At 40.8% G+C, this 18,484-nt stretch overlaps 1 protein-coding gene across 1 annotated transcript; it reads right to left on the bottom strand.

The window, feature by feature from the left end:
* Positions 1-2,557: 2,557 nt before the first annotated feature.
* Positions 2,558-9,894, bottom strand: eif3ba (eukaryotic translation initiation factor 3, subunit Ba). The gene is made up of 19 exons (XM_036553210.1): positions 9,677-9,894; positions 8,768-8,960; positions 8,551-8,670; positions 8,282-8,339; positions 7,482-7,610; positions 7,108-7,265; positions 6,530-6,661; positions 6,029-6,095; positions 5,610-5,656; positions 4,983-5,193; positions 4,706-4,778; positions 4,315-4,437; positions 4,076-4,154; positions 3,753-3,891; positions 3,535-3,660; positions 3,286-3,363; positions 3,068-3,176; positions 2,740-2,855; positions 2,558-2,620 (listed from the first exon to the last, which is right to left on the bottom strand). The coding sequence occupies exons 1-18, from the start codon at positions 9,777-9,779 to the stop codon at positions 2,752-2,754; spliced, it is 2,049 nt and encodes a 682-aa protein (XP_036409103.1). The 5' UTR covers positions 9,780-9,894; the 3' UTR covers positions 2,558-2,620; positions 2,740-2,751.
* Positions 9,895-18,484: the final 8,590 nt, after the last annotated feature.

Below are 18,484 nucleotides of genomic sequence, written 5' to 3'. Positions count from 1 at the left end.
TTAGTATTTTTATTTCATTTCAGATACAGACCAGTGCAGATGCCCATCAGCTACACTGCCTTCATCAAATTTTTGGCAACACAATGATAAATCTTTTTTTTTTTTTTTTAACTTCTGCACCCTGAATAAATCTTTTAAGATCAATTGCACTGAGCAGTAGCTTCCTGAACAGAGTCATTTTTACTAACAGACTACATGTCACACAAAATTAAATGTTTATGCAACATTGTACTTATTGCATGTCAGGGAAGTGAGACAAATTAGAAACAAAAATCTCTTTTAATTATTGTAAATAAAAAGTACAGGGAAAAGAGAGAAGTCCCTGTTACCAGAAGAACATATAATGAAGCAATGTTATATCAAGTCAGAACATGATTCCATAAAAATGCAAGACTCAGTGTAATATAAGTAAAAAGGCTGAGATTGCTGAAGATTGTCACTAACAGCGCACATCCACAGTTCCCTGATCTGCTGTCTATTCCCTTTAATGAGCGACTGCATCACAGTCCTACATTTAACCGTTGAACTGTCTCAGCCACTATCAGCAAATGTAGTTGTCACACCACAGCATGCTGTCACTTATAAATGCCACAGACTCCTATAAGGTATACTCATGTATGTAGCATATCTCTACTCACACATTCCAGTTTATCTCAGTTGTTTTTGCAAGGTTTTTCCCTATTTAGTCTCATTAGTTTCATTCTTTTATGAGTATTCTCTCTGGATATACAGCACTGCAAAACACTGACAATTCAATTGAAAATTGTGCTGTACCAAAATAAAAGTAGATGGATCTTGAAATGCTCAACAGTTCAACAAAGGCATGGACCTAGTTAAATTTGCCTCATCCATGACTGAAAATTCAAAACCATAAGACAGTTGAATTTCTATTGTAAACAACTTGAGGTTACTGCTTCTCACTTCATCCTTTAATTTGATGTATATCGAGGATATCAGTATGCAGCAGCTAGACAACAAAATCGTATTTTTGTTGATTTGACCTGGATTGCTCCTACATTTATTATTGGTCTCTCTTATGGTCCATAGCACAACTGTCTTATGGACTACTGTACTATGGACCATAAGCAATTTTATTTTCCTTCAGGACAACAGAATGGTCAGACATGTACGTTTTAGTCACAGTTTTTATATCCTTTTCTGACAAAAATTCTATATTGCTACATCAATTGATTTCAACAGGAGTCATATCCTCAAACAAGCTCAATACACTTGCCAGGTACAGTTCTCGGATCTCTCTCATGACTCATCACTAGTGCTGTTTGGTTTCAGAACTTGAAAAACTTGGAAAACTCCCTTATTTTGAATGCAACATGAATTCAGTGGTGGTAATTTGAGGAGCTCTGAAATAAACGCTGTACAGTTACCCTACTAACCTTACTCCATTTTTAAAATCATACTTTCACAGGACCTGGGGTAATGAAAAACCCCTAATGATCCTGTCATCTCCCTCTTTACTACATAATCTACACACACAAATCCACATGTGCAGAAATTACAAAGTATGACCCAACAGTGAATCATATTCATTATGACATCCATGGATGCAACCACTGATTCACTGGCCTAAATTGCATAAAATGAAAATGACCTGGAATACACACCAATGATAGTACATGACTGAAGAAGGGCTATTCAGTCAAGGTCTGTGAACACAACAATGACACAAGCAGATAAAGTAATTTTTCTATCATCTGGATGGCCTGGCAGTGATCTTGGATGACTACTATCACATGTAAATGAAACATGAACATTAGTGTTCAACAACAGCCCTAAACAAAGGCCTGTGAACAAGCACTTAACCACCTAACCAAACTCATCACTGTCTAAATCATCTTTGCATTCCTCTCCAGTTGTGATTGTTTAAAATTAGTTGGAAAATCTGCAAAATTAGTCTGCCCAGACGATAAGCGAGCAGTCCAGCATAAAAGAACCTTTCTGGTAAAATAAAATGCAATGAATTCAAAATCATTCTAAACATTATGCAAGCAAGTCAAAACGTAAAACATTACCGCCCTTGTTATAATGCTAGATCACTGAAAATTAAAATGAAAGCAAACACACAATTTTGTAAGTGTACTTTATTACCTTGCAGTGCTTTTAATATTAGCTAATCTGAATGGAGGAGGAAACAGCCCACTGTAGTGCCATTTCAGCACGCTAAAACGCATCTGCGCCCTTCGGGTAATCCTCTGTAGCAAACACATGTCCTTTTGCTCAGTGATGTAAAAACAGTTCCTGGTGCACTGCAACACAGCGCCTCCCTTTCCTCCCGGTGGTAAAACTCTAAAACCAGAGAGACCCAAAAACGGGGTAGAAAAAGGAAAGATGGAAAACTTCAACAGCATCACTGCCGGGGGTTTTCGATATGGGGGTGGGGCGGGGGGGGGGGCCTCCGAAATCTGTGACACGTACCAAAAACGGCAACAAACAGTAGCTCAAAATTCTCCCACCGCAGTGACCAATATTAAAAGGCACTATATGGATGTCAGACAAGGATTATGCTGAAGAAAGGATTTCCCAAAGAAACCACTGAAATCTGAAATCTTGACTTTTCAGCCCCTCAGCGCAACTGATCTCCTCTTCAAAAATGATCGAAGTGCTGCCAAGGAACATAAAAAAAAAAAAAAACAAGGGAAAAGTGAGCTAAAACACAGTCATGATGATGCTAGAGTAATCAACATACACAAGGTTTCCATAAATGTGGTGGACAGGAAGCACCTGCTGTTGGGATTACGCCAGATCTCCAAGAGGGATAATTTCTTCATTGATGAAAAATTCAATGGTCTCCTCCTCCCAGTCATCAACATTGCTATCCAGCTCATCCGTGTCCACACCTAAAAAAATGCAGGAGTGTCTATTAGTCCGACCTTGATCAAATTCAATGCAAGCTTAATCTCACAGCAACACCATTTCATGATACACAGCTAATTTACTAGAATTTTAATTTCCCGTGTAAATAATAAATTAAACCCTAACTGGATGAAAAAAGTCTTTTTTGCAAAAGTTTTTGTCTGGTCTGACCTTCTACAAGCAGAATGATTCATACCTCCTCTGAGCTCAAGGCGAAGAGGTCTTTGCTCCTGGTACATCTGCATCGCCTCCTCACGGTATTTGCGGTATTCCTCCATCATGGCACGCCTCTTATCAACCAATTCCTATTGAGGAGTTGACAGTCACACATCAGATTGGCTCCCCAACTTAACATCTGCACATAAAGTGTACATTTTCTCGTTACAAGAGCAGCTAACTGTTCCACACTCTTACCTTGGAAGCCTTAGACTGACTCAGTCGATCCTTCTGCTCAAAGATCTTAGAGTACTTCTTCAGGTCCTTCTTGATGAGCTGTGAATTACAGGGAACAGAATGAGCATTAAGATTTTCATTAAGGTTAACATATTAAGGTCATGATGTCTGCATCTCACTGTACCCATCAAGCAGTTAAGAGTAGTAAGACCAGACACTCCAGACACAGTGCTTGCTTAGGGTATACCAGAAAACACTAACACAACTCACCTTGATCTGCTCGGCGCTGAGGAGAGTGGGTGGGCGTGGCCTCCACAGCAGCTGACAGAAGCGGTCCTTGTTGTTCTTCTGGAGGAGGCGTCCTTGGAACGTCCAAAGCCAAAAAGCGTTGTCCACCTGAAAGAATGAAATAATCCTTTTAGTCTTGCTTTGCCTGTCTGTGTGGCATGAAAGCTCCCTCAGCAGGGGAGGAAAAACAAGGTCTGCACCTTGTGGCTCCACCAGGAGACGGAGGTCACCACATATCGGCCCGTGGGGTCCCACTCGACGTCAGAAGCCATGTAGTGCTCTGCGATGTTCATCATGGTACAGTCGGACGTGTCCACGAAAGCCAGAGCACCGTTCATGCTTTTAAAAAAATTAAAAACACCAGCTGTACTTTAAACGCTAAAGGAAACACACTGTTCAACTACTGTGACCAATATAACCCTCTAGTGGGTGAGCGATCTGCACAAGCAGGTCCCCAACATTCTACCGGCAGTACAGTGAATGACATGATTCCCCTCTCTCCAAGCCAAGAACTATTACTGACCTTCTCAATCCAGCCAACACCAGGAACTGCCCCTGAGGACTCCAGAAAATGCTGTTGGCTTGCTGCTTGTCAAACATTTCTGGAAAACAATATAGCAACCTTTACATTAGACTTTTCACTTTAAAATAAAGCCACGCACAGGAGATGACTCATTAATCCTGATAATCTATTAAGTATAGTATTCTATAACAAATTCAGGGCTCTGCACAAAACCAATCAGATTGTGATTTGCTACTTACTGATTAGTTCAATTTTGCCATTGTTCTTTACATGGTAGAAAGATGCATTGATTCTTGGAGACTCGCCATGCAGTACGGCAAACTTGCTGCCGTTTGGCTCCCAGGCAAAGGCAATGATGCTCTCTGTAATGCAGAAATCTCATTAAAAACATGAACAAGTGAACTGGGAAGTTACATAACATTCAGTTACATAAGGGCTCCACCTACTAATGATAACCACAGGCAAAAGGTGTGTCACATAATGTACATGGTTTTCAGTGCACTGCCTGCATAACACAACCTACCGTATGTTCATGTTTAGTGTGCTCTGATTGGACAGTCATCGGTCACCTGACTGCTGCTGGTTAATTGAAGAGTTGATAATCAACCATTCAATCCCTGCCTCTCTCACCTTTCATCTCCACCACATCAACAGGGACCTGTTTCTCTCTCATTCGGAAGATTTCAAAATTGGTCACTACACCCTGTAAGGCAAGAAAAAACAAGAGTGTATTCTAGATAGGAGTTCCTCTACCCTCACAACAGATCTGTCAAAAAGTAGAATGCCAACCAGAGAGAAGATAACACAACAGTAAAAAGTATACACAGGATGGGTTTTTGCTCTTGGAACAGCTTCTGACTGGCTCTTTCTCGCAGTCCACCAGCATGCAAGAACAGAGGCTCCGTACCTGTGTGCCCTTGGGGGTCCGGTCCACCTTCACACACAGGTAATCCCCATTCTTCTGCCAGTGGAGCTTGCAGTCCACCACGTTGAACAGGTTTCGAACTCTGATCTCATGTCTGGATGGCAGCTGCATGAGCGTCACCCTGGCTGGAATATCTTTGTCCTCTGGTACCCAGAATGCAATGATGTTGTCACCGGGCGACCAGGAGAAATCCCTGCAAACATATGTTTAACACCCTGTCAACATGCAGTTACTGCTGCAAGGATTTTAATGCAGCTCTCTGACAGTTAATACAGTTCTCTATTTGTGTCCATTTTCTTCTCATTTTCTGTAAGCAGAAAATACCAGCAAGTGTTACACGTTATACTTGTAATCCAGACATTACTTGGCAGATGTGGCTTGTTGCTGCTTACATTTCATAAGTATGAGAGAGCGGAACTTGAACATGCCAGATAAAATAAAAAATAAAGAGCAACACTTCCATATAAGGCACACATTATACGTGCCTTGTACAGTACTATTTGTGCAGAGTTTTTTATGCCATTTCTAGAGGTTCAATTGATTATTCCCAGTATGCGGAATTTCCGTAGTAAGTTTAACTGAGTTTAAATTTGGCTGACTGTTACTTACTTTATCCCATTGATTTTCAAACTCTTCTTGTCCAGAAGTCCCATTGACTATAAAGAAAAAAATGACATTTATTATGTGTGAGCTACAATATACGCATTAACACAAGTTGCATGATTTCAAACAGTAACAATGTAGATTCTCTAAGTACACTAACCATTTCACATCTAAACAATGCCTGCAAATTTTCCCTTATTCTTTACTGTTTAAAACCTGTAAATGCAATAAGCTGACTTTGTGATGTCACCAGAAAGACTAACTAACATTATCTTGATCGTTTCTTTTAGTCTTTAAGGATCAGTCTTTTAGCCTTTAAAGATCCCTGACCTCTGGCAGTTCAAAAATCAGTGGAAGTTGCTTTTTTAAAAGAAGATTAGAACAATTCTAATCTTTGCTCCAGTGTAATTTTTCAGTGATCTTACAGGTGTTTCATAGATGCTGAGTGTGTCCTGAGTCATTCTTGCAAAAAACTTCCCGTCGTGACTCCACCTGAAAGAGAAAATCGTCAATATGAAAGAATGAAGTAGGGGAGGAGTTTGAGAGAAGATTGTTTAGACTCTGGATACACAAGGTAGCATGTTATATATAAATTTCAGATATATCACAAACAACTCGAATCAGGACGTAAAGCCAATAAATTTGTAGTCATTTTGCACATGCAGCCCTGTTTAACTTAATGTCATGAAAACCTAAGAGAAAACAGCATCTGATTACCTTTTAACACCTTGTGTTAAAAACACAGCCACAGGTGAAGATGAACTGCTAGAATATTACTGAGTAAACTTGACACAAAGTCATACGCATGATTATAAGAAAATCTGCCTTTCCTGTCAAGCTGACTTTTGGCTCAACACATTCACCAAACCCTGCAAAGAATTAAACGCAGGGGGAAATCATCTTTTACAAGCAACACATTCACTTACTTGAAGATTGGCCAGTGAGCAGAGCTCTCACAGTGGAATCCTCTCTTTTTCTGCCCAGTTAGGACATCCCAAATTATAATCGCCTGGGGGTCATCTTTTGTGTCCATTAGAGGACTGAAAGTGACCACATATCTAGAAGTAAAAAATAAATGTGATGCAAATGCTTTCAGTGGACCTCAGAACCCATTACCTACAGTACATAAAGCACTTTATGAAGACTTCAAATATTATTCTAAGGGGAGAAGGATTTTATTTGTATATTTTCTGCAGTTACCATGTGCCACTGATGAAGAGTAAAAGTGACTACTTTCTTTAAAAGGGACAAGGTGTTTCTCAAAATGAAACCCAAGTATTTAGTTGAATGCAGCAAGCATTTATCAACCATCCCTTTCAAGCAGCAATGACTTTACACATGCTTGGAACATGCACTCCAACACTTTCTTCTGGACTGGTTCTCTGAAATGTACTGTTATGTCTAAATTTCAAGCTCAGATCAGATGTATGTAGCATGACAGCTGTAAAATTTGTTATATTTCAGAGAACAGCCTTTGGTGCTCTTCAAGTAGGAGCCCGAGTACCTTTCACAGGGGGAGAAGTCAATGAGCTGCACCCCTTGGTGGCTGAATCTCTGGATCTGCTTGAACTTCTCTCCTCCCCACAACGCGATGCCCCTCTGATGGAACGTGGCCAGGTATGTGCCTTTTGGAGACCAGCGCACGTATGTCTCTGTCCACCTCTGCAGAGGACAACAGACACAGCCAATAAGACCACACACTTGGCAGCCAGCACCCAGAATGCACTGCACATCTCCCACCCAAACTGCAGGGCTGGCTGGCCTGATTTTTTTTTTTTGGTTTTGCTCACTCCACACAGGGGCGTCTGGGACACAGCTCAAAAGTCTTGAGCACAGTACTTCACACAGCAGGAAACCCGACTAGGAAAGGTTGCTCACCGCTCTCTCCTCGACCGTGATTGGCTCCTTGACGTCATTAGAAAATATGCCCGTTCTTTCACCCGCTTCAAAAATCACACTGTACTGATCGCGGCAGTCAGGGTCCTCCATCCAGTGACGCAAGTTTCCCTATCGGATAAGGACAGAAACAGCTAAGGATCACTTTCTACACACACGCGCAACAATAGAACACTATTCTGTACTGTTATACCATTAGAAAGAAACACATTATCACTGAATCATGTCCTTCAAGTCTGCACAATTATTTAACGTTTCAGTGTTTCTGCAAACTGTCCAGGCATTTCAGAATGTATCCAAGCTGCTAGCGCAACTACACCTTGACAATGCTTAAGAACAATACTGCAATTTTATGTCCTTATTTCTGTCTTCCAGCAACAACTGACTGCTATTTAGTTCAACAAACCAATATCACTATTTTTTAAAAGCAAACCATAATCAGAGGATCTTCCATATTGAATGACTAAATACAATGAAATGACAGCTTGCACTGCAAAGGTCGGAAAGCTGGGTTTGGTCCACTGCAGGTGCAAAATGGCTGGACTGTTGGCACATTTCAATTAAATAATTAGCTCACATCCTCTCCATGGGAATGAAGACAGGGGCAGACAAGGAGTGAGAGACCCCAACATTGTAAAGGTCATGTTTTCTTCCCCTTCATTGCTACAGCAATGAGTCAGCAGTACAAAGTCCTAAATCAGACCTTTTTTAACACAAATAATCTAAACCACACAACTGAAAACTCAAAGCCAAGAGTTTCTAGCCATGCAGTGAATACTCACAAAGTCTTTGAATGGCTGTTTCTCAGGTGGTTCCCATTCATCACTGATTGTCATGTACCTGAAGAAAAATTACTTCCATAAATAACAGCACAGGCACTTAAAATCCCTACACTGTTTCGGTGAACACCCATAATGGGCTTCACAGTTCTCACGCATACAGCCTCCAATACCAAACAAATTGCTCTGACAACCAACGCTGGTGCTCATACTGAGGCAATTGATTCGAATAAAACCGCGAGAAACAGATTTTAAGGAAAGAAATGCGTTACTTGTCAAAGTCAGTGAAGACATTCACACGGAAGGTGTGCTGCTTATCCAGTTTGTAGCCATCTGCGTTTTTCACCGCTTCGAGCGCATGCGCAGGAGAGGCATACTCCAGGAAAATGTACCTAAAGATGACAGAAACAGGACAGCAATTCATCAACGCCCGAATTCGCATACCACCAACCTGTGATCATTCAGAATTAAAGCAAGCGGTATACTAACCCCTTGGTCTTGCCTTCATCTTCAGGGTAAAACTCGTTGGTGATTTTGCCGAACTTTGAGAAAATCTTGTGGATGACATTTTTCAGTTTCTCTATACGTTCCGGGCCAACCTGAGGCACGTTATCCACCACAACAATAGAGTCGATCCCGTCTGCCTCCTGCGGTCTCTCCCTCAGAATATCTTCGAGGAGTTCTGAAAAAGACAGCAAAATTGACACAATGAGATACTGCAGCCAAGTGACAGTTGCCACCTTTACTGACCGATCGCCGTTATCTCGTTACTGCACAGTGTTAAACGGACTCCAAGATAAAAAGAAATCAATGAATGGAGACGGCACTAAAGACACAATTTTTGGTTATATACAGAAAGCAAGTTAAATCTAAAAAACTGTTCAACCCGATTTCATATGTGGCAAGCTATCAAACGTTAGGTGCATTCCTTACTTAATGAGCAAACTGCAAGCTCATGTGTAGTAGTTAACATTATGCCGAGGTTTTCTGATACTTCTGTCGTGACAATGTATCCATCAGTATACCGACAAATCTTGTATCATTTATATCTAATGTATCAACATTTTAAGATGCCCATTTTTCATGATTATCACCACATATCGAGGAGCCAAGCATCACTGTTCTTGCTAATTTCTATAACGACTACAGGGGACTTAGCTGGATAGCCAGCAAACTGCTAGCTAACTTGTTACGTTTTGCATAGCATCATTTAAGGCACAGAAATGTACATGATGGGGATGACCTTTTGGGGGGGTTATTCTCAGATACAGTCTGTTCGTGCACATCACAGGATACGGCAATTTGTCAGATCGCCCCAAAGCTAGCGACCACCTAGCTGCATTTTACTGGTGGCGTTATATAGGCCGCAGAGCCGGCTACTTTCCTCTCTTTGCTCACCCTGGTCACTGATGTCATCCACGAAATCCTCCGGATCACTAAACGAAGGCTCTTCGCCCTCCTCAAACTCGGCTTCGGCCTCCATGTTTTCCGTATCCCGCATCTAACACACACTCCTATCAGTTTATGTGAAAAATATGGTTTTGAAAGATTTTATAACCGCAATCCTGGAAAAATCGCTCAGCATGCCATGTGCGCTACGCCCGGCGCCATCCACTCGTCAGTGGAAAAGGACCATACCTTTTTTTCGAAGGGCGGGTGTACACTGTGAAGCGGGACCATTGTATGTAAGATTATTTCGGAACAACTTATATAACGACAGTGAAACAAATGGCTGAATAACGTATCATAATACGTGGTTATAATTTTATATACTCAATTGTGAAATATGCTTAATTCTAAATATAGGTTTAAATTCCCCCTTAAAATATTGGTCTGGTCCAAATATGGACGGACACAATTTTCTTGGCTGTGCAACGCCTAGAGGAAGTAGCCTACGAAATAGTGTACCTGTAGTAAATCTATTAAAAGAGAAGATATGATTTTGTCGGTGTATCGTCTCGGGTTGCTTAGATAATAGATTTGTGTAACTGGTCATTTTTCTTTGACAGCGGTTGCCGAAGACAGTCAGTCTGACAAACGTGTGCAGTCATGCAACATTAGCTGCCTTCTCACTGGCGTTAAATGGACAACAGTGGTGTATTTGTGCGAGTAGTGTTACTAAGCAGCTAGCTATGGACCACTGTGCTGTTTTATTTTCCTGGAAGGGGTTAACGTGCTTAAAAACTGGGGAATATTTTTTGCGTCCATAGGACACCTTAATTTGGGCATCTTGCAGAATTTGTAATAGGGGAAATATAGAAACTACAATATGCAGTCATGCAAATGGGAACAAAACTGCTGGAACTGGAAAAAAGGTGGCCTTTAGGAACATCTGTCCCTCCCGTTTCGGTGGTTTTTGCCACCCTTCGTGTTGTGTCATATTAACCAACTAAGACACGAAAACCCAGCTTCACAACAGAAATGAATAAATATTTAGCTTGGAATATATTGTAATCGTGTATAGGATGCATTTAGCTTGACTGTTACTGTGACATTCAGTGGCATCGGGGACGAGTGCGGGGGCCCTGAAGCACCATTGCAGGCAGAGACAGACTAATTTTGGAGGGACTATGAGGCAGGGAATCAGCTGTGATGCATACGTTGAAATTGAAATTAAACCACTATAACTACTATAAGTAGGGCATTAAGGGCTAGAAGTGGCTGGAAAAAGCTAGAAGTTCAGCTAGCAAAGGGCCCCCTCCTGAGTTTAACATTTAACTATCGTACAAAAATATTTTTAAACAGCAACAGCCACCTAGATCTTCACCTTCATGCCATTTTATTTAGGATAACTAGCAGTCAGATAGCTAAAACGGTCTATCCAAATGTATTCACAGGTAGTGAACCTGACATAAAAACCTGTCTAGGTAGTAATCTAATGAAGTTAGCTACTTTAAAAGTGTGTGATGCTTCTTTCTTCTTTGCACGGCAGCGATGCCAAATGAAACAGATGATTGGATTTGGGTTTATGGTTATGTCAAATGCATTTGCTATGCTAATTACAGCATAATACAACCAGACGCAATATTCCCGGTGTTCATATACTTAATTTTGCTTCCACTTTTATGTCATTTTATAGATTACATATGTTGCATATTTTATGCATTATATTGTGAAGGCAGCAATGAGTCACATATGTAGCCTTGTGGGCCACCTGGGGCAGAGAGGGCTGAAATAAACTAATCAGATCATCCACGTATATAGTAAGAGAGACACTATATGGACATTTATTACAATTTACTATGCATTCCTGATATTTTGGAATTCATATCTTTCTATGTATTGATGCATATGTCTGTTTTCATACCCCGTTTTTTTTCCCCAACACCAAGCATTTTACAAATCCCTTTGGGGGACTAGTGACCCCTGTAGGGAGAGAGAGGACAGGACTGAAAAGGATCTGGAGAATGCCCTGACTAAGAAGCAGCAGTTAACACTGGTTAAATACAATATAAACAACAGAAAAGTATGATATGCAGGGGAAAGAGCATAGCGGTGGTTCCAGCATTCTATCTAAATCACTATTACTCTTTGCAAAGCAGGCACTAAATTGTGATTACTTTACTGAATGAAAATGGAGAGAAATCCTTACCTTAGCATTTTTTTATTAGATTGGAGTTCTTCAGCTGTGTTTCCTGTCTGGTAACTGTGGGGAGCCACACGAATGCTGTTATAGTGCCTCCAGTACTCAATCCAGAGGTTTTACTAGACATGGATGTTTCTCAAGCAAGCCGCAAACATTGATTAATTCATATATTATTGTGCTGACGTAAAAGGAAATTACTAGTCACCAGGGCCAAACATAGTCTGAAGGACCTGGGTTTCTTTCTCTGTGTAATAAAATGGAAATAACTGCTGCACGGACCCACATTTCCACATACAGTAAGAGACGTGTGAGAAAACCTACTATGCGAGAACTGTAGCCAGAGAAGTTGGACACCAGCGCTGAAGCTAGCTGGGCTGGCCCATGCAAAGGTTGACTGGCTCACATGATGTGCCTCTTATACCCATGGAACACAGGCAGCTGCACTGTACTTTGGGCCACAGCCTATCACAGACAGGACCCACACCATACAAATACTGTGCTCTTGTCATGCACAGACAGTAACTACATTGCCTTACGGAAAAAAATCTTTTGCATTGATGATAAGTATCAACATATGATCGTAAAATTGAGGAGTTCTAAGGGGGCGGAATGTGAAAGGAGAGGTCATTATTAGTAGCATACATTTATTGTTGTATGGAATATTATTTTTATACTAAATTGTTTTTGCAAATGCGTCAAAAAGAGTGGAAACCAACAAATAAAGAGCTCCAACTGTCCAGCAGAGGGCAATCAGTGTTAACATGTAATGTGTGCTCTCGTTCTTTTCCCACACTTCTCAACCAAAAGATATTTTGACCTAGAAAGGGCTTGAGGAAGAATGACTTTTGATGCTAAAAAAGTAATTGCTTCCACATGTTTTTTTTTGATACAGTTCTGAAATTTTCCCCCATCATGCTAAGAAAAAAAAAAAAAAAAACAAGAACAGGCCATTTAACCAGCTTTATTCGTATTATAAAGTGATTCTTCAAAATGAAATATGCCTCTGATTAAGAAAGTATCCCCAGCTAAAACCTCTATTCTTTTTTTTAATAGCCACCAGGCTTGGCACTGGATTCTAGCTTTCAGCTGGACACCAAGGGTGAGGTCTGGATGAATATGCTAAGCGGAAGACCACTCCCACCCTTATGCTCTAACTCAGCGTTTTCCCCTCATAATGTGGCTATACCCATGTAATCTACCCTACCACTGAGATGACGTCTCTGCTCACCATGGTGGAGTGGATGTACAATCACTACTACCTCCCAGCCCCTGTGCTGTTTGTTAACCAGTGCCTATTGTAGAGTGAATATACTATAAATGATACTGCTACCTCAGGCTGCTAACTAGGGCCCATGGTACAGTGTGTATACTGTATAAGACACTATTACCTCAACTGGCTAAACAGCTTTTATGCTAGAGTGAGTAAACTTTATAGGACACTCTCCCCTCCAGGACCTCACAGAAGCAGAAGACAACCATGTTCAAGACTTGGCTGGACTCCCCTGCAGATAAACTTGCGGAGAAGTTTGTTGAGCAATGGAGGAAGCCGAGGACAAGCCGAGGACACTTGTTGAAAGAGGAGAAGGCACAGCGTGACGGACGCCCTGACGGTGGCTTCCTGGAAAACACCGTCTGCTGGGGACCCAAGTAAAAACGGAGTCAGAGGGACTGTGCGGAGAGGAGGGAAGAAACGACAACGCAGATGTTTTGTCCTAGCCTCACCCTCTGGACCCCTTTGGTTACGCCACAGGCGATAGATTGCATTACTTGGTCCCACCCTTCAGCTGCCCAGCTGAGCTCAGCCACAGCTTATTTCCTTGATCTCAGCTCTTTTTCAGCCAAGTATGATTTTTATTACATCAAGTGTGTCCTAGTGTTCTCTCTTTGTTTTGGGCAAAGAAAATCCAACGTTACAACTAAAGCGGAAAAAAAAAAAAATCTGGAAAAAAGAATAGGCTGAGACAACATAGTTTACTAAATGACTTAATTCTATATTGACGTTTCCAAAGAGTGTAATTCAGATCTGTATTATAAGAAGCATCCTCCTTGAAAACCTTCTACCACCATTACAATCCTCTGTATGATTACAAATTAACAGTGATTTCAACCAATTGTTAAACCAGTTAGTTCAGCAAAAATGTTCATTGAACTTTAAGAGCTGTAACAATGTCTTTATAGTTTTCCCACACACATTCACATTGTCCTCTCTGAAGAATGTCTGCGTAATTATCTGCAGTTCTACTGAGATCAAGGTCTGGATAGTTTGAAGGAGGCCACAGAAACTGTGCTGAGTTCACAGCTGAGGTACATTTGGAGGCTATTCCTTAAATCTGTCACTTTGATCTTTGCATTAAAAATTTGGGGAAGTTTTACATTTTTTTTGCATATTTCAGTCAATGACCATTTAACTTGAGAACGTGTGAAGTCAATGTGCAGCCAAGAGAGTAGGCTATAACCCTAAGGTCCCAATATTCTCCTCTCATTTGTCTGCGCTGTTCTTCCTGACTCCCTGCTGTGCAAATCCTTGCCCAGATGTCTATGTAATTGCTAGCATAGTAAACATCCTTACATCTTGATTCAGGGAGGTGATGTATGTACTCAGTATGGAAGTGTAAAGACAGATATGTGTGGTTTGGAGAAATGATGAGTCTTTTCTGCTACCTAACAGTGAAAGGGCAAACAGTGTGTGGACGGCCAGTCGCCTGCCAGCCGCTCAAGACATTCAGCCAGGATTGCCTAGCAACATGAGGACAGCAGCTATAGTCCACACTGATGGAAGATTATTAAATATCAGAGTTCAGCTTCAGGTCCAATTGAAAGCAGCCTGAAGGAAATGTTGGGATAACAAGAGTCATGAGATTTTGCTCACGTAAATAACTCACGGTTTGCCTGCAGAAAGGGCCTTTGTGTTTCCTTTGCTTACATGTACCCTGTTCTGGTTGGACTGTGTTTTTTGAGGGTTACATGGTGAACAGCATGGGTGTTCCAACGTCTTACTGTTTTTTCCTTTTCAAGGTGAAGTAAAGCAAACATAAGAACCAAAATGGAAAAAAAAATCTGGCTCACAAATGCAGCGTGACAATAGCGCTTAAAATAGACTGTGACACGACGCAGTTTTGTATAACAGGAGCAGGAATGCAGTTAATGTCTCAACCATTCCAGTTAAAAACAGTGTTCGCAAAGAAGCGGGTCCACTTGGGGGCAGATCTTCCTGTGTTTATTCCTGTAGTAACTCCTGCATAACCGCTGTGTATGTACTTACTTTTGATTTTGTATGAAAAAAGCTGACTTTTGAAACATTCTTAGGATGGAGCGATTCCCTATTGTGAGGAAAGTCCCTTTCCTTCAAGTTATGTAAGACCATCTCAAACTGCCCCATTTGTATCCGGCTTCTGTACAGCATGTTAGACAATTAGCAATATGAACATCAAGGTAAGAACCTCATAAATTTAAGTTTGTACGCCTCAGATAAACTTGGAGGGTACTGGAAAACTTGAATGGTCATAAATATATGAGCTCAAGATTACTTACACTACTCATGTCACAAGAGGAGATGGAGTTGGGGGAAGACCTTGAAAGCATAATGGAATGGAAGAGAGGCCAGGCACAATACAGAAAGTAAATAGCATAACAGATAAAATAGCAGGACTGAGCTTTCGCTTGGGCACAAGCGTCACACAGAATTTCTATCTTCATGTGGAGATCAGTCTTTTCTCAGGGCCGTCTAATGGACACATTCATCTTTAAAAACCGCCAATGTTAGGCAAGACAAGATTTATTTTGAAAGCCACTTGTGTAATGACCACAGTGATTATAAAAACATTTTATTTTATTGGCATCTGCAGAATTAAAAAAAAAAAACAAAACAAGAAACAGCCAGTCAGCACTAAGTACATTTAGTGTAGTTATACAATTCCTATATACAAAACAACACAATCAATTTAGAGTTTTACATACTTTTTACAACTAAGGCACACTTGTGGGGACATCTGTGGGGACAGATTTTTTAATTCTTTCAGGACTAGCCATCCTGTGAAATATCCAGGGTAGACTGCCCTGTAACGTAAAACTCCCAGTGAAGGAGACAGGCACTTTGGAGACAGAAGACATGCCAAGAAATTCAATTCTGTGGTAATGTAAATTTCCATAACATACATCAGCTCAGTCAACCTTGATATGTGGCATGGGTTATGTTCTGAAGCACCTGAGAGGTCAAGTAAAATATTATATATATAATGTGCAATGGTGAAATTACTGTAAGACCTAAAACATAGCCATGATAGTTGTTTTTGGAATGAAGCACTTAGCAGAGTCTATACATAAGAAGTGGTTATTGATATTGGGTTATAATCACAGTGTAACAAACCATCCATAACTTATGACATAGAGAAATTAGCCATAGCAATGCAGGATTACAACAATCAAGCACTATACATGCAGACTTCTTACATTAAAAATCTTTTAAAACAATTTTCATGTTGAATTTTTATTTTGTAAAATAAAACTGATATGGTTTTCAAACCTACCATGCTTCACAGATTGAACAGCAGAGACTGCAGTTAAGAAGCATTTCTATTAAGCACTTCCCTTCACGAGTGGAGCAAAATAACACAGCTGCTGGTCTGGCAATGTTGCGGACGCCTTTCCTGGGACACCACCACGCTTGTGTGGGCGGGAGAGGGAGGAGCTCAAATTTACAAGCTTGCATAGAGAACATAGTGGTCCCTTCCAGATCCCTCAGGGCTACAGGGGAGGTTTCGGCTGAAGCTGATGTGGAATCCTTGTTACAAAGAAAGATGGGGAACAAAGTTTTCATCTGTATGAGCCTGCCTAAACACTCAGTGTGTAAAAAATTTTAGATCTGAAAATGTCTTCCTACTCTGCTTCCAACTGAATATATGAGGCTTTTCCAATACACTGTCAGGTGCTACCACTAACCATACACCCAGAAGCCTTTGCAACAGCAAACATTAAGTTCCACTATAAAAATATTATTAAAGATATAATATACTGTCACTGTCCCAAAGAGTGTCAGTGTTGTTCCCCTTAGAGGGCTCTGTGACCCTGCAATTATTTTTCATGTAATTATCAGTATGAACTTTTTTTTTTTTTTAAGTTCCCAAGAACAATCCATTAAATATTAGAAAAACAAAACCCAGGGAACCTGTTTGGCTGAACCTACTAAGCAAGCATAAAGCAATGGCCTCCTCAAGAGAGATAATTTAGCTTTGTGAATCCAAACAAAGCATTTTCTTGTGTAAAAACTTCACAGAGAAAAACCTTGGGTGCCCCTTAAACAGATAACCAAATCCACCAGGTTCCAAAGCACAAACTCCACACATTACACACCAAAGCATTATAAGCAAATCACAGATAAAAGAAGCCATGTAAAAGCACAGCTAAAGAAAAAGCAGTCTTTTCCTTATTCTTGTTACACATGGAGAGGTACAGTGCTTGTGCAAAGTTGTTGAAATACACTATCCCACTGGTGAAGGGCCAGAGTGTCTGCTGGCTTTCATTCCAGCCAGGCACTTAACCATCCAATTCAACACAACTACAATATTTCTTGATCCAGTTCAGCTCACCACCCCACCTCTTAGTGCTGGTGGTTAAAAGAGAGCTTTTAAACCAGCTCTCTAAGATGGGGCATGAGTAGCCCTGATAGAGGCGCTACCTTGGGGAAAAAAACACACCCCTGCACTGCATACAAACCCACTGGGAGGGCTGTGCACAGCCGATCCTGAGGTGGCCCCAACACGGAGAGGGCTGCTCCTGATGACAAAACCAGACAGATGGAAAAAGCACCAGCTTCCCAAACTCCCCTCCTCCCCTCCCCTCTGTGTTTCTGGACTCCCTGAGAAAGCCCCTTCATTTTTACTCAGTGAGGGGAAGCCAAACACTTGTTTTCCCCATGTTACACACATGCCTCTTCCCAGTCCTCCTGGATCATCCCTGTTTGTAGTTGGGCCACACATTCTGTAAGGTCCAACATCTCCCTCAAAACAGATGTCTCTGCTGTTGATAAATGATTGTGTTTGGCCGTTTCCTTGTTATTTCCAGCTAAAATTCCCAGTTGTAACTGGCAAGATCCAGAGGAAGCGAATTCCAATATTAAATACCTTTGTATACATACTTATGTACTTGTGTAATGGGTGCACCCCCCAGGTCTAAATGTCATTGGTGACAAGGACAGACCAAAACAACAAAGGTTTGGGACATATGAAATTGTGAGAGATTGTGAGAGATTGGATATAAATTGTCATGCTGTTACAAGAATAATTTTCCACCACAGAGGCAGCAAAATGAAGACAATGTGAAGAAAAAACAACTTCAAACTATAGGAATACAGTTAGAAGGAAAGAATATTTTATTCGCCCACAAACGGGTCTCCTCTGTCCTTCTGTCAAGGAAATATTCTGACAAATCCAATAAGCAATGACTGACAACCCAAGACAAATGCATCATCTGTACTTCCCAATGACAACGATAATCCCACAAAATTAACACAAATCTAGCAAGTGGATTACTCAATGTGACAGTTTTATGTAACAAATACAACAATAATAACAATGTTTGTAACATTACAAAAACAAAACAAAAAAAACAGACACGCTCAAAAC

Source organism: Megalops cyprinoides, chromosome 19 (genome assembly GCF_013368585.1).
Source record: "Megalops cyprinoides isolate fMegCyp1 chromosome 19, fMegCyp1.pri, whole genome shotgun sequence".
NCBI lineage: Eukaryota > Metazoa > Chordata > Actinopteri > Elopiformes > Megalopidae > Megalops > Megalops cyprinoides.
The sequence above is the reverse complement of the archived record's forward strand: the minus strand, read 5'-3'. Positions and strand labels throughout refer to the sequence as shown.

Bases quoted from the DNA above. Each gene is read 5' to 3' on its own strand.
- eif3ba (XM_036553210.1), bottom strand. From the start codon at position 9,779: ATGCGGGATACGGAAAACATGGAGGCCGAAGCCGAGTTTGAGGAGGGC. The intron at 5,657-6,028 runs GTAAGATCACTG...TTTTCTTTATAG, and splicing joins TCAGCATCTATGAAACACCT to TCAATGGGACTTCTGGACAA. The intron at 5,194-5,609 runs GTAAGTAACAGT...ATATGTTTGCAG, and splicing joins TTGAAAATCAATGGGATAAA to GGATTTCTCCTGGTCGCCCG.